The 12,455-nt window shown below is 39.4% G+C and overlaps 1 protein-coding gene across 10 annotated transcripts in view; it reads left to right on the forward strand.

Annotated features, from left to right (window-relative positions):
- Positions 1-740: 740 nt before the first annotated feature.
- The window catches only part of COMMD10 (COMM domain containing 10), a 157,016-nt gene continuing 145,301 nt past the window's right edge, over positions 741-12,455 (forward strand). For 2 of the 10 annotated variants that reach the window (XM_073221888.1, XM_073221886.1), the window contains exons 1-4: positions 741-865; positions 2,165-2,255; positions 9,022-9,132; positions 10,587-10,742. In XM_073221888.1, the coding sequence (XP_073077989.1) occupies positions 825-865; positions 2,165-2,255; positions 9,022-9,132; positions 10,587-10,742 (399 nt within the window). In that variant the 5' untranslated portion in view covers positions 741-824. Of the gene's footprint in view, positions 893-1,187; positions 1,329-2,164; positions 2,256-9,021; positions 9,133-10,586; positions 10,743-12,455 lie in introns of those variants that run through there. The other 8 variants (XM_073221891.1, XM_073221883.1, XM_073221889.1 and 5 more) reach the window with 7 other exon arrangements.

Genomic DNA, 12,455 nt, shown 5'->3' on the forward strand with positions numbered 1-12,455 from the left:
TGTGAACCTGTGTTGTCTCCCTATTCTCCTGTGAGATCCTTACGTCAGTCTCTGCGGTGATTCCTCTCCTTCTATGCCGTACCTAGCTCAGGGCCATAACCCAAGGAGGGAGCAACAATACTGATCCATCTGCACTGCTGGCAACCTCCCAGGGCAGGAATCTTATCTCTAGCGGCTAGCACAGCGCCTTGAACACACTAGGCGCCCCATAAATACCATTGCACGATTTAAGGTACACACCGCAAGCTCCGCGCGGCATCCTGCAGAGCTCCGGCGCTGCAGACCCGGCTGGGCCAAACCATCGCACCGCGCGCAAGCCGGGGCGCGGGGCGCCGCCTCTATTGCGAGGTGGGCTGGGGGCTCCACGCGGGGACCGGACCCACAGCATCTCCCACCGGCCGCCCTGCAGAGGCGGCCAGACACCGCGGGAATGCTCCAACTTTATAAAAAAAAAAGTATATGAATATGTACCCAAGCCTAAATGTGTATATTTATACACACCACACAGTATGTATTGTGTATTTTATGTATTATACATACAAAATACACACATCTATATCTAGGTATGTATATACACATATAAGTACATATATATAAATGTAAATATGTATATAGGCTGAACTACGAACGGTAAGATCGGCGGGCAGGATCTCGGTGACGCTCAGATGTTCCCGCCTCGGCAGCACGCAGGACAGGGCTAGGGCGTCCCGTCCGCGGAGCAGGGAGGGAGCACGGCGTGGGCCTTCCGGCTTTCCGTCCGCCGCGGCGGCCATTGGCGGGCGCCAGCCAGCTGACCAGCGCCGACGTGCGGGGGAGGCTCCAGAATGGCGGCGTCCGCAGCGCTGATCCTCCCGGAGAGCCCCAGGTAGCTGCCCCCGCGGGGGCGCGGACGGTCAGTGCCTGCTGCCTGCGTGCCCTGCGCCGCCGCGGCGGGGCTGGGCTGGGCCGGGTGGACCCGGGGCTGGCGCCAGGGTGGGGCGGGCCCCGCGGCGGTGCGCGGGAGCGCGGGCGCTGCCACCTGCGCGGCGGGCCGCAGGCGCGGGGCCCCGGCGGCCGCAGCCGAGCTCGGCCCCGCGATGCGCGGTCGGCCCCGCTGTACCCAGGGCGGGGTGTCGGCAACACCCAAGCCTCCCTGGCGAGTGCTGGGTCACGTGGGAGGCGTTCCGCTTCCGTGTTCGGGTCTCGCGTCAGACCTGGTGATGAGAAAGGCTCCCGTCGGTGCCGGCCGGTCTTTGGTACCAATACATGTGAATGTCCCTTTTCAGTCACAGTAGAACAGGCCTCCAGCCAGGAGGTTTTGCCTGGCAACCGTATCTAGCCAGAATTCGGTAACATTGCTTTTGTTTTCATTTCATTTATTTATTTATTTAGTTCATTTTCTACCTAGGGAAGATGAGATCAGGTGTCCGTGGTGGTGATACAAGGTTCTCTTTTAAAGTGAAATTATTTAGGGAAGAATGACTCTGACGAAAAATAAAATTAGGTGGTGTGTGGATGCGAACCAAGTGCGAGTAGTCAAAAGTTGGAAAATAACTTCTTTGTGGCTGGATTGAGCAGGAATCTTGAAGAGGAGAGCTGTCATTTTCACGTTTCTCCTCCTTCCTGACACCAGTTCCTTTCCTCACACCAGTGCCCTGAGCAACACACACTGCATCAGTAGACTGTTTCCAATATGCTGCAGTAGAATTGTTCTTACATCATTTAAAGTTGATTGTTGCAGTGGAAGCAGGGTTTTAAAACAACTGTGTACTTAGTGCCCTGAAATCATTTCGTTTGTAGTCTTTTTAAAGCTCCCATTATCTGCCATGCAGCATTCTTTTCTTTATATTTTTGGTCTTATTGCCACTTCCCTCCTCCCCGTCTTTCCAGAGTTCCATTTTGGGTTAAGCAGCTTCTTACACACCCACTGCTGAGTTAATGCAACTCCCCCCATAGTAATTTGCCAAATGGACTTTTTCAGCAGAAATACTTTGGGGAGGCATCTTTTTGGAAATGTCCTGTCTCCTTTGCTAGCCATCTCTGCTGTTGTTTTGCTCAGACTAACCTTATTATGAGAGTTGTTGAAATGAAACTTAATACTGCAGTTATAGAAAACTATACCCACAGCAGGTGTAGCCTGACTTGGAAAACTCATTTTAAATCTTTGTTTTATGAATTTATTTAGCATGAAAAAAGCAGTGTCGCTGATAAATGCAATAGATATAGGAAGATTTCCACGATTGCTCACCCGAATTCTTCAAAAACTTCATCTGAAGGTTTGTATTTCACATTTCTGTAGCTTACAATACTTTCTCATGTTTCCACTGAAACTCTGTGTTTCTACTTGAAGAACATTTTGCTACGTATAATATTCTACAGTGTGTCCTCAGGAACACTGGGTCTCTAAAAAGTTTGATAATATGTCATGTTCAAAAGTTTGGGAAACTGTCATCTTCATTATTAAAGTTAAATTTTTTTCATTATGGAACTTTTCAAAGTACGTTTTATGGTAATGCTTATAGTAAATGTGGTGTGCAAAACTTTCCAAATCTGTTTGACCGTGGAACTATTTTATCATGGGATATATTTTGGGACTGAGGGGAACATACTTTGGAAAAATTCTGATGCATGATTTCATTCATAGAATCTTTCTTTTCCACTTTTATTGCAAAGGTGTGGCTATTTTGGACATACTAATGTTTAATAATCACTGTGTGATCACCAATCTAAGTTAACTTCTTTGTCAGCTTATAAAATTTAATTCCATCTAATACATGTTTATGGAGCACCTGCTAACTGCTCTACCTGGTGCTGGGCATCATCATTAAATTAGGACCTGGACTCTTTCCTCTTTTTCTTTTCTGACAAGGGGCCAGTCCCAAAGTCCTACCCTTTCTCCCTCCGAGGTGTCTCTCAACTCCAAGTTCTGTTTATATTCCTAGTTCAGATCCTTATTATCTCTCCCTTGGACTACAGTAATTACCTTCACATGATTATCTCTGTCTATAGTCTTCACCCTTCCTATTGCTTCTTCATAATGCTATTCCATTTATCTTTTTAAATATTTTTTCCAAAAAGTATAAGAGTTGATCATAGCTTTTTAGTGTTCCGAGCCGTCAATGACTTTCCACTGCCCCATGAGAAAAGTTCAAAATCCTTGATATTGAATTCAGTATAATAATAGTATAATATTCTCTAGTCTCTATTCTCTCCACTTTGCTAGTGCTCCAGTCACATTGGACTGTGCTTTTTTACTACAATGTAACATGAACTTTTAAAATTCTGCATCCATGTATGTAACTAATTTCTTACCTGCAGTGTCTTTCTTCAACTGTAGTAAATAAATTATTCATCCTTCAAGGATTGCAAAATCTCACTCTCGGCGGTTTGTTCTCTCTTCTGTGCTTCTGAAATACTTGGTTCATTCTCATCAGACTTCAGTACTTCATCGCAAGTATTTGTCTCATGGTAACAGTCTTCTTCTGACCTTGAATACCTTGAGTATCAGGTCTTACTCATATTTTTATTTCCTGTACCTAATACATTGATGCTTACACAGTCAGCCCTCAGTAAGTGTTCTTGGAGTTACTTGTTTTCCTTGCATGGGAAACACAAAATAAATGTAGGTCCTCAAAATTTCTGTCTGTAAGGAATGTGTGATGTAGGTGGAAAAATAGGAACAACCACCACAATACTAACAGCTACATTTTGCCATATTTGTTGTTAACAGTTGCACAGCTCCTTCTGTGACTGGTACTTTGTATTAACTCACTTTGTCCTTGTAGCATTTAGGAAGTAGGTACTATTGTCATCCTTATTTTATCCGGGAAGAAACTGAGATAGAGACTAGCTAAGTAATTTGTCCGAGGTCACACAGCTAGCTAATAAGGCAGTCTGATCCCAGAATCAATCCCTTCAACCAAGTACCGTAAACCTCAGGGAAGTGTACAGAATAGTGTATCCATCAGTCTACAAGTGAGTGATGCCGGCAATCACTACAGTTCTGCTTTGATTTCACTGAACTGTTGGCTGCCTTTTTGAACGTATAAAACAAGATGGGACAAAAAAATCTTCTTACATAGATCTTCTGGTGTTCAAACTGAGGGCAGATGGAACATTTGGAGGAAAACTGTGATGTGTAGTTTGTCTTTGATCCTCTCAGTTACCTCTGGAGTTGAGAGTAAGTTAATATCTAAGAGTAAGTGAGTGGCCAGATCATTCCACAGAAGCAGTTGCCATCAGAGGCAGGGGAGTGGAGATGAGGAGGTTTGGTAGTTGAGATCTAAAGTTCTTGAGGACAGAAACATATGTATGTGATTACTTGCCTGCTAAGAAGCAAAGTCAGGAAAGGTGCAGTTTTTTTTTTTGGACAGTTTCCTGTTGTGACAAGGGCTCTTATCAAATGAAGTCTGCAGCGGCATTCAGGGTCTGCCAGCTCTGTTTTATGTACTCTTGGTCTGTCAAGTTAGCTTTTGCCTTGTACAAGCAGAGCCTGTAGAACAGTGTAATCTGATGCAGGAGATTGGGGAAGAGGTTTTTGGATTTGGTTGCTATTCTAAATGTTATCAGCCTGGCACTTTGATTTTCCCAAGTTTTAGCTACTTACGGGCAGAGGATATCTGTTTTTGTCCAGATGGTTTGTTGGAATTCCTGGTAGCAATACACACGGGTACACTAAGCTTTGATAGAGAATGTGGGCATGTCTCAGTCCCATCATGTCTCAGCCATTTTTCTGGCCCATCTTAGCATATAGAAACATCGGAGAATTTAGAGTTTCACAGTGTACAGAGGATGCTGCTGGCATTTACTGCCCAAGAACTTTAAGTGTCTTGCAATATGCAAGATTGTCCTGTACAGGTCCCATCCAGCAGGCTAGTAGAGTCTGCATTGGGAAACAATGAGGGAAGGCAGACTAACTTCTGTAGCTGGGAATTAGGTATGAAATCATGGCTTCTGAGTGTCAGAAATAGGAGTCATAACTCATAAAATTAAAAAATCACCTATACTTTTCTTCAGTCTCTGTTGGAGAGACTTTGAAGCCCTCACCCAGATCCTATTGCCGTAACTGCTCCGTGTCTGAGAGAGCAGCTATCTGGATTCCTGGCCTCAGCAGATTAGCAACAGCAAACAGGGGGATTGAAGGTGCTGCTGTGATAGGGCCTGCATGCAGGTAGTTTCAAGAATTCACTGCTGATTGTGTAATAAACAGTAAGAATTATGAAAATCAGATGCAAGACATACAAAAGCACAGAAACCTGATGGTCGTTTCTGAAGTGAAAAACCATCAGTGTAGGAGTTCTTTAGGGTACTGTAGCACAGACCTCTGATGCTCACAGCTAGAACCTGATGCAACACAAAAAATCTTATATACCTTGTAAAAGCCTAGAATGGGTGCTGTACACCTTGGAAAGATTGCTTTCAAAGTTTACAAGCTACTTGATAGTTTCATTTGTGTCTACCTGTGTATTCTCCCCATTGTGACAGAGAAATCTCATATTGACGTAAAGGACAATCCCAGGTGTGAACCCCAGCATGTAGAAATGCCTGAGGATTTTGCTGGTTGTTACAGCGTGTGACCTAGTGTCCCTGTTGGAGCAGAATGTTGAATATGTGTTTAGAACTTTGGTTTATAGCTGTGCTCTCCATATTTTGTAGTGGCTCCAACCCATCTGTGTCTCCACCCTGACCCACCCCACTCCAGATGCCAGGGCCACGGGCTGGGAGCCAGGACAGGGGCAATCCTGTTAGAAGGCGCTGGAGCCAGTTTGCAAAGCAGCATACTGGCATTGAATGCCTTGGGGTTTATATGTCTTACAATGTGCAGGACTCTATTGCATAAAAAAGAACTGGCCCCACCTATATGGACAGCAAAGAAAAGGGCAGCTTATCTCTGGAAATGTATTTATCTTGTAGTTAATATAAGGTAGAGGGTTCCTTACAGTAAATGCCAGCAGCATCCTCTGTACACTTGTAACTTAAGCACTTTTAAGTTACTGTGTACGCAGAGCACTCGTACCGTGTCTTCCATTGTGGCGTTCACAGGGTGTGTATGACTGTGTGAGGCAGAGCTGGGACTCTGGACCGTAGGCCCTTCTGTCTCAAAATCTGTGCGCTGAGTTTGTAAACCTAATTGCCTTCATAATTATTTAGATGATATATAGAATAGAGGGCCTCTATTATTTTCTGAGAAATGTGACCTGATTTCAACTGTATGTGGAATTGAGAGTAGTTCACTCACCATGTATGTTAAGGAAATGAGTTCTTCTTTGGGGGAAAAAAATGAAAAGTTGGAAGAATGGATTTTTAATTTGCTTTTTTTGTGTGTGCCCTTAAAGTCCAAAATACTTAGGGTCCTTAAATTAAACATTTTAATACTGTATTTTAAAATTTCACAGAAAGTTTATGAATAAATTTTTGTTTTTAGACATTTAAACAGTATGGACAAGCTGAGGTGCTCCCTTGGTTAATTAACTCTTGCCCCTCCTTCCATTTTAATTCTCTCTTGTATTAGTTATCTTTTGCTGAATTACAAATCACTCCCAGCAAAACTAAGCAGCTTAAAACGCCGATAAACATTTATTATCCCTCACGGTTCCTGCAGGTCAAAAATTTAGGAGCGACTTGTCTGGGTGGCTCTGGGTGGTTCTCGTGAAATAGCTGTTCCATGTTGGTTAGGGCTGCTGCTATCTGAAAGCTTGGCTGCGGTTGGAAGATTTCCTCCCGGTACGGCCAGATGGTGGCAGCAGTTGGTAGGAGGCCTCAGTTCCTTGCCGCACAGTCTTTCCTTCTGACATGGAGATTGGCTTCTACCAGAATGAGTGATCCAAGGTAGGGTGGTGCTGTCCTTCTTGGGACCTAGCCTCACATATCTCGTAGCTTCACTTCCACTTTATTCTGATTGTTAGAATTAAGTCACTAAGTCTGGCTCATGTTCAAGGGAAAGGAAATTGGGTGCCATACTTCGATGGGACTGTGTTAAAGCATTTCTGGACATCATAAAACCACCACACCTCCCTACAGGTAACCTTTGCTATCAGTTTGGTTTTTATTTTTCCAGATCTTTTTCCATGTATTGATAAATACATATATTAATAAATGCACATACCCATAGAAGTGTGTAGTTTGTCTATGTGTGTTTATAGAAGTGGTACCATACTATATATATTGTTCTATTATTTACCTTTTTCACTTACCAGTTTTATCCAGGATCTTACCATGTCAATCCATATAGCACCACTTTGTTTTATGTGTTGTGTTGCCTTTCTGCCTGTGTATATATGTTTATGGCATATACTCTTTAAATATATAAAAGAACATAAACATCTACTTTCCATTTTAAAATTGAAGTTTCTTGGACACTTATGCTTTAATTCTATAATGCTGGGTCTTAATTTTCTCCCACTGAAAGGATTAAAAAGAATGTATCTCTTTTACCTGCTCTTTAACTCCCAGATATGTGTGAGTTGCTTTTGGTAGATAGAAGTTAAACTGCTGCTGTTTGGAAGAGGTAGAGGGACCTGCATTTAGTATTTACCTGTCTAGGGTCACTGTTGGAGCAGGATGTTGACTACATGTTTGGAACTTTGGTTTATAGCTATGCTCTCCGTTTGCTGCTCTGATCACGTATTTTAAGGGTGCATGCTTGGTGTACCAGTGGGTGGGATGAGATAAATGTTTCCTTGCCCCTTTTCACTCCAAACCACCTTAAGATAATGGCCCTTTTTTTTTTTTTTTTTTGCTCTTCTTTTTAAAAAATATCTCACTTTCTTGTACATATTGGGAACACTGAAGTTTATTACATGCTCAGTCACTTTTTATTTTGCCAAACAGCTTATTTGGTGTATAGTTAAAGAAATCAGATTGACCAAGTTGGAAGTTAAATTGTAAATATCTATCGAATTTAAGGCAACATGTGGTGCAGTGATTATACATAAATAATACTGTTACATTCCTCATACTGATAAAATCTGGAAGTATAGGCTATTGTTTCAAAAAGATGTATGGTACTCTCAAAAATTCTGGAACTTTTAAATTAAAACATTGCTCTTACGGTAAGTGATTGGCATTTTTGCCAAACTGGGGTCATGCTTTTGTCAGTCGTAGAGCCTGGGAGTTCTGGTGTCTCTCCTCCAAAAAAGCAAGAAGAGGCCAGCGTGGAGCTCTAGTGCTGCTTCAGCTGAGCAGCTGTAGTTGCCCAGCACCCTGAGCTGTCAAGGCCAGACTTGTGGAATTTCTGAAATGTCTCTGTGTTGCTGTGGGGCAGAGGCAGCAGCCGAGAAAGTTCTGTTTAGTAGATGTGGATAAAGTATTTACTTTTATTTAAGAGTGTACATTTTCATACTCGATGAATCAGTATCTTTAGAGCAAGGAGATTATTTTGGAAATTAAATAAAGGAGACTAAACAGAGGTTGTATGTGGATGGCTGGCTTCTTTTTTTCATGTATTGCTTATAAAAGTAATGTGTGTTGTGTAAGTTTTGGAAAATATATATTAAAATTATAAAAACAATTAGATTTCCTGCTTTATGTGTGGTTTTATAATAACCATCCTTTTGTGGAACCCACCAAATGGAAATTATTTGAATGATTAGTTGTTTTTATGTATCTTTTTAACTAGAATTTAGTGAAGACATGAATTGTCTATGTAGCACATAATAAATACTCAGTAATATTTTTGATGAAGATGGAAATTACTATTAATTATTAACATTTTGGGGTTTTACCTTCTAGTATTTTTTTTTCTAAATGTCCATTTGTTATTGTTATTTATTGTTATTTTCCACCTCCTGTAATCATAGAACTTAAAATACTGTTTTTTTAAAGTTGGCCAGATATTTATTTGACAATACCCAGATAGTGAACTCTACTATGATTTTGAGATATTGAAATTTAGATATTGAAATTTATGAACACATCAGTTTCACCATGGATTCACTTTTATTTTGAGGTTCTCATTCCATATGTGAATAAATGAATCTTGTGTCATATATCTGAGATTTGAGTACCTGAATATGTGCTAATAGATTGCTTTTTGTGTTTTAGGCTGAGAATAGTTTCAGTGAAGAAGAGGAAGAAAAACTTCAAGCTGCATTTTCTCTAGAAAAACAGGATCTTCACCTAGTTCTTGAAACAATATCATTCATTTTAGAGCAGGTATTTTTATTGCCCCAAACTTTCCAACTGTGGTTTGCTTACTACATGTTTATATTGCTATGATAGCTATAATATTTTTTTGAAAGTGTGCAGATGGAAGGTGTGACTGCATTTTAATTAAGAATTTCAATGTAGTAAACAAATACTTGAATGTATGATTTGTTTCCATGGTATTGTATTCTACAGAACAATCTTAATGTTGAGTAGCATGAGTAGAGTATCGAATCAAGACTTGAGTGACCTGAGACCAGTATAAAAGATTTTCATTCATGGTTCCTTGGTATATTAATTTGGAAAAATGTAACATTTAAGAAATTTAATAAGTGATTTTGGGGGATTTGTTTGACTAGGATGATAAATAAAATATTTAGAAAAATAGTAGTTGTCAAAGGACCTTTTATTATACTGTTTCTTCCTACTGAATTTATTTCTGCATCCCTCCTTTGAACCTAAATTCAGTTCATTGTTTAAATATCCTTCCAGTCATGTCTCTTCCCACTGTGACCTTGACCCCTTATACTTGCAGTCTTCCCCTAACTTGAATTCTTTTATCCTTGGTTCATCAAAAGAGGGCACGCTGTTAGTCTTTTATTATTTCATGTGTGCCTGTAGGCCTCCCTTTAATTTGTTGGGTGCCAGGATCATATTTTTGTGCATCCTATGCAAACCTAGCACATTGCTGGGCTTAAAATAGATTCTTGATAAATTCCTGTTGATTGATTAAATAGAATACTTGTGAAATAAAAATTTAAATAATGTTGTAGGTTCATGAACATTCTAGTGAACAGATACTATTAGGAGGACAAGCTATCAGGCATCTACTATATACAGCCTTGTTCAGATTACAGATCATAAAGATGACTATGGCTCTTACTCTCGGTGGTCCCCTTCAGTAGAAGAAAAGGATAGTAGAATAGGACTGAGCAGCATGGGATTTATGAGAAAGTTGTTCCAAAATAATGTAAGAAATGTAACAGGTATCACTGATAAAGTTTTTAATAATTTTTTATTGTATGTTACCTAGGAAGTTGGTAGATGAAGGTAGTTTTGAAAAATGCTTCTTGGAAAAATTTGGTTAGTAGGGAAATAAAACCATTGTACATGTCTTTGAAATAATTAAGTGAAATAAGGAAATGAAATTTTAATTAGGGTGCTATTTACATAACTCAAGCATAAAAGAAGTTTTTCCATTAAGTGGATATAGGATTACTTAAACCACAGACAGCAAAAATGGAAAAGCTCAGCCTGAATAATTTAGGCCATTTAATCCTGAATCTTCTAGCCCTTGGTTGTATATATTATTATTATTTGTAAAATAATCAGAAATGTCCACAGTAGAAGTATTAAGTATTGTCTTAATTTAGATCATTTAAAAATAATTTTGTATTGATTATGGCTCAAGGTCTCTGTGTGAATATTAGGGATCTATGTAATTTTTTTTTTCTCTTGAATAGGCAGTATATCATAATGTGAAGCCAGCAGCTTTGCAGCAGCAGTTACAGAACATTCACCTTGAAGAAGACAAAGCAGAAGCATTTGTCAGTGCCTGGTCTTCTATGGGTCAAGAAACAGTTGAAAAATTCAGGCAGAGGATTCTTGCTCCCTACAAGGTATAGGAATACTACTCCCCAGATATTTTTCAAGAGTAGGGCATGAATTGCTATACCTGAAGAGTTTTTAAGGTGGTAATGTATTGTAGAGAGGTAGAGTCAGGCAAAAGGAAGTGTGTGTGTGTGTGTGTGTGTGTGTGTGTGAAATGGTCCTTTAAAATTATTTCCATATATGTGTGTGTATGTATGTGTTTATGTATATATACATATGTATGTACTGCCACAGTGTGATTTAATTTTAATTGCCAGTTTAAAATATGCTTCTATATCTTAAGACTAGGAATGAGATAGTCTTTTTTTTTTTTTTTTCCTGAGTCCTTGGGCAGAGTTGGATTTTCTTTTAACTGTGTACCCAAGGATAAAACTTACTCTGATTTTTACCAAGTCATGTAATCACTTGTTTTTATATATCTGTCTTAGTGCCTAGGAGAATGCCTTGCATGCAGAAGGTACTCAGTATTTGTTCAGTAGCAAATAGTGAACTTTGGGAAAAATATAAAATAACAGCAGTGTCACAAAGCTCTTTCATAACCTTTAGACACTATTAATGGAGGTTAAGGTGATCATACTGATTTTTCCATTTTTTCTGTTAATATGTTATATTACATATTTGATTATCAGATTTTCAACCAACTTTGTATTCCTGGAATAAATTTCACTAGGTTGTAATGTACAAGTTCTTCTTATATGTTTCTGTATTTGATCATAATATTTTGTAAAAGATTTTTCCATCTATCTTCATGAGGGATATTGGTGGTATCAGGGTAATAACTGGCCTCATAGATGAGTTGACATGTGTTCCCCCTCTTCTGTTTTCTGGAAGCATTTGTGAAGGATTGGTATTATTTTGCATTTTCGTCAGCATTGGATGCATGTTCCATATCCTGGTCAGCACTTGCTGTTGTCAGTTGTTTTTATTAAAACTATTCCAATAGATTTGTAGAAGCATATTGTACTTTTAATTTGCATTTCCCTAATACAAATGATGTTGATGATCTTTTTTATGTACTTAACTTGCTTCCATACATCTTCCTTGGTGAAGTGTCTGTTCAGATCTTTTGCCTAACTCTATTTCTATATTGTGACAGATAAAGAAGTCTCATTCATTAGAGTAATATAAAGAACAATTACAGGTGTAAATACCAGCATATAGAAATACATAGGTATTTTTTTGATGGTTACAGTTTACGGAGGTGTTTGTTTTTCTACTGTTTTGTGAGTTCTTTTTATATTCTAGGTATAAGTCCTTTGTCATATTTGTGATTTGAAGTTATTTCCTCCTAGTCTACAGCTTCCCTTTTCACTTATTTAACTCTTTTGAAGAGTAAAAGCTTTTAATTCTGAAGTTTAATGTATTGTTTTCCTTCTATTGATCCTGCTCTGCTTTTGTATCTGAGAAATTGTAGCCCAATGCAGTGTCACAAAGATACTCTTTTCTTAGTGTTTTAGAGGTTTATGTTTTACATTTAGGTCTAAGATCCAATTTGAGTTAATTTTGGGTAAGGCAAAAGGTACAGATCAAAGTTCTTTTTTTCTGCATGTGGATATTCATTTGTTCCAGCATAATTTGTTGATAACATGCATTTGTCACTAAATTGCCTCAGCCTCCTTGTCAAAAATCATTTGACATGTTTGTGTGAATCTTTTCCTAGACTGTCTATTTGGGTCCATTGACCTATTTGTCTGTATTGATGCCAGAATCTCTATGCCAGT

This window comes from Manis javanica, chromosome 14 (assembly GCF_040802235.1).
Source record: "Manis javanica isolate MJ-LG chromosome 14, MJ_LKY, whole genome shotgun sequence".
NCBI lineage: Eukaryota > Metazoa > Chordata > Mammalia > Pholidota > Manidae > Manis > Manis javanica.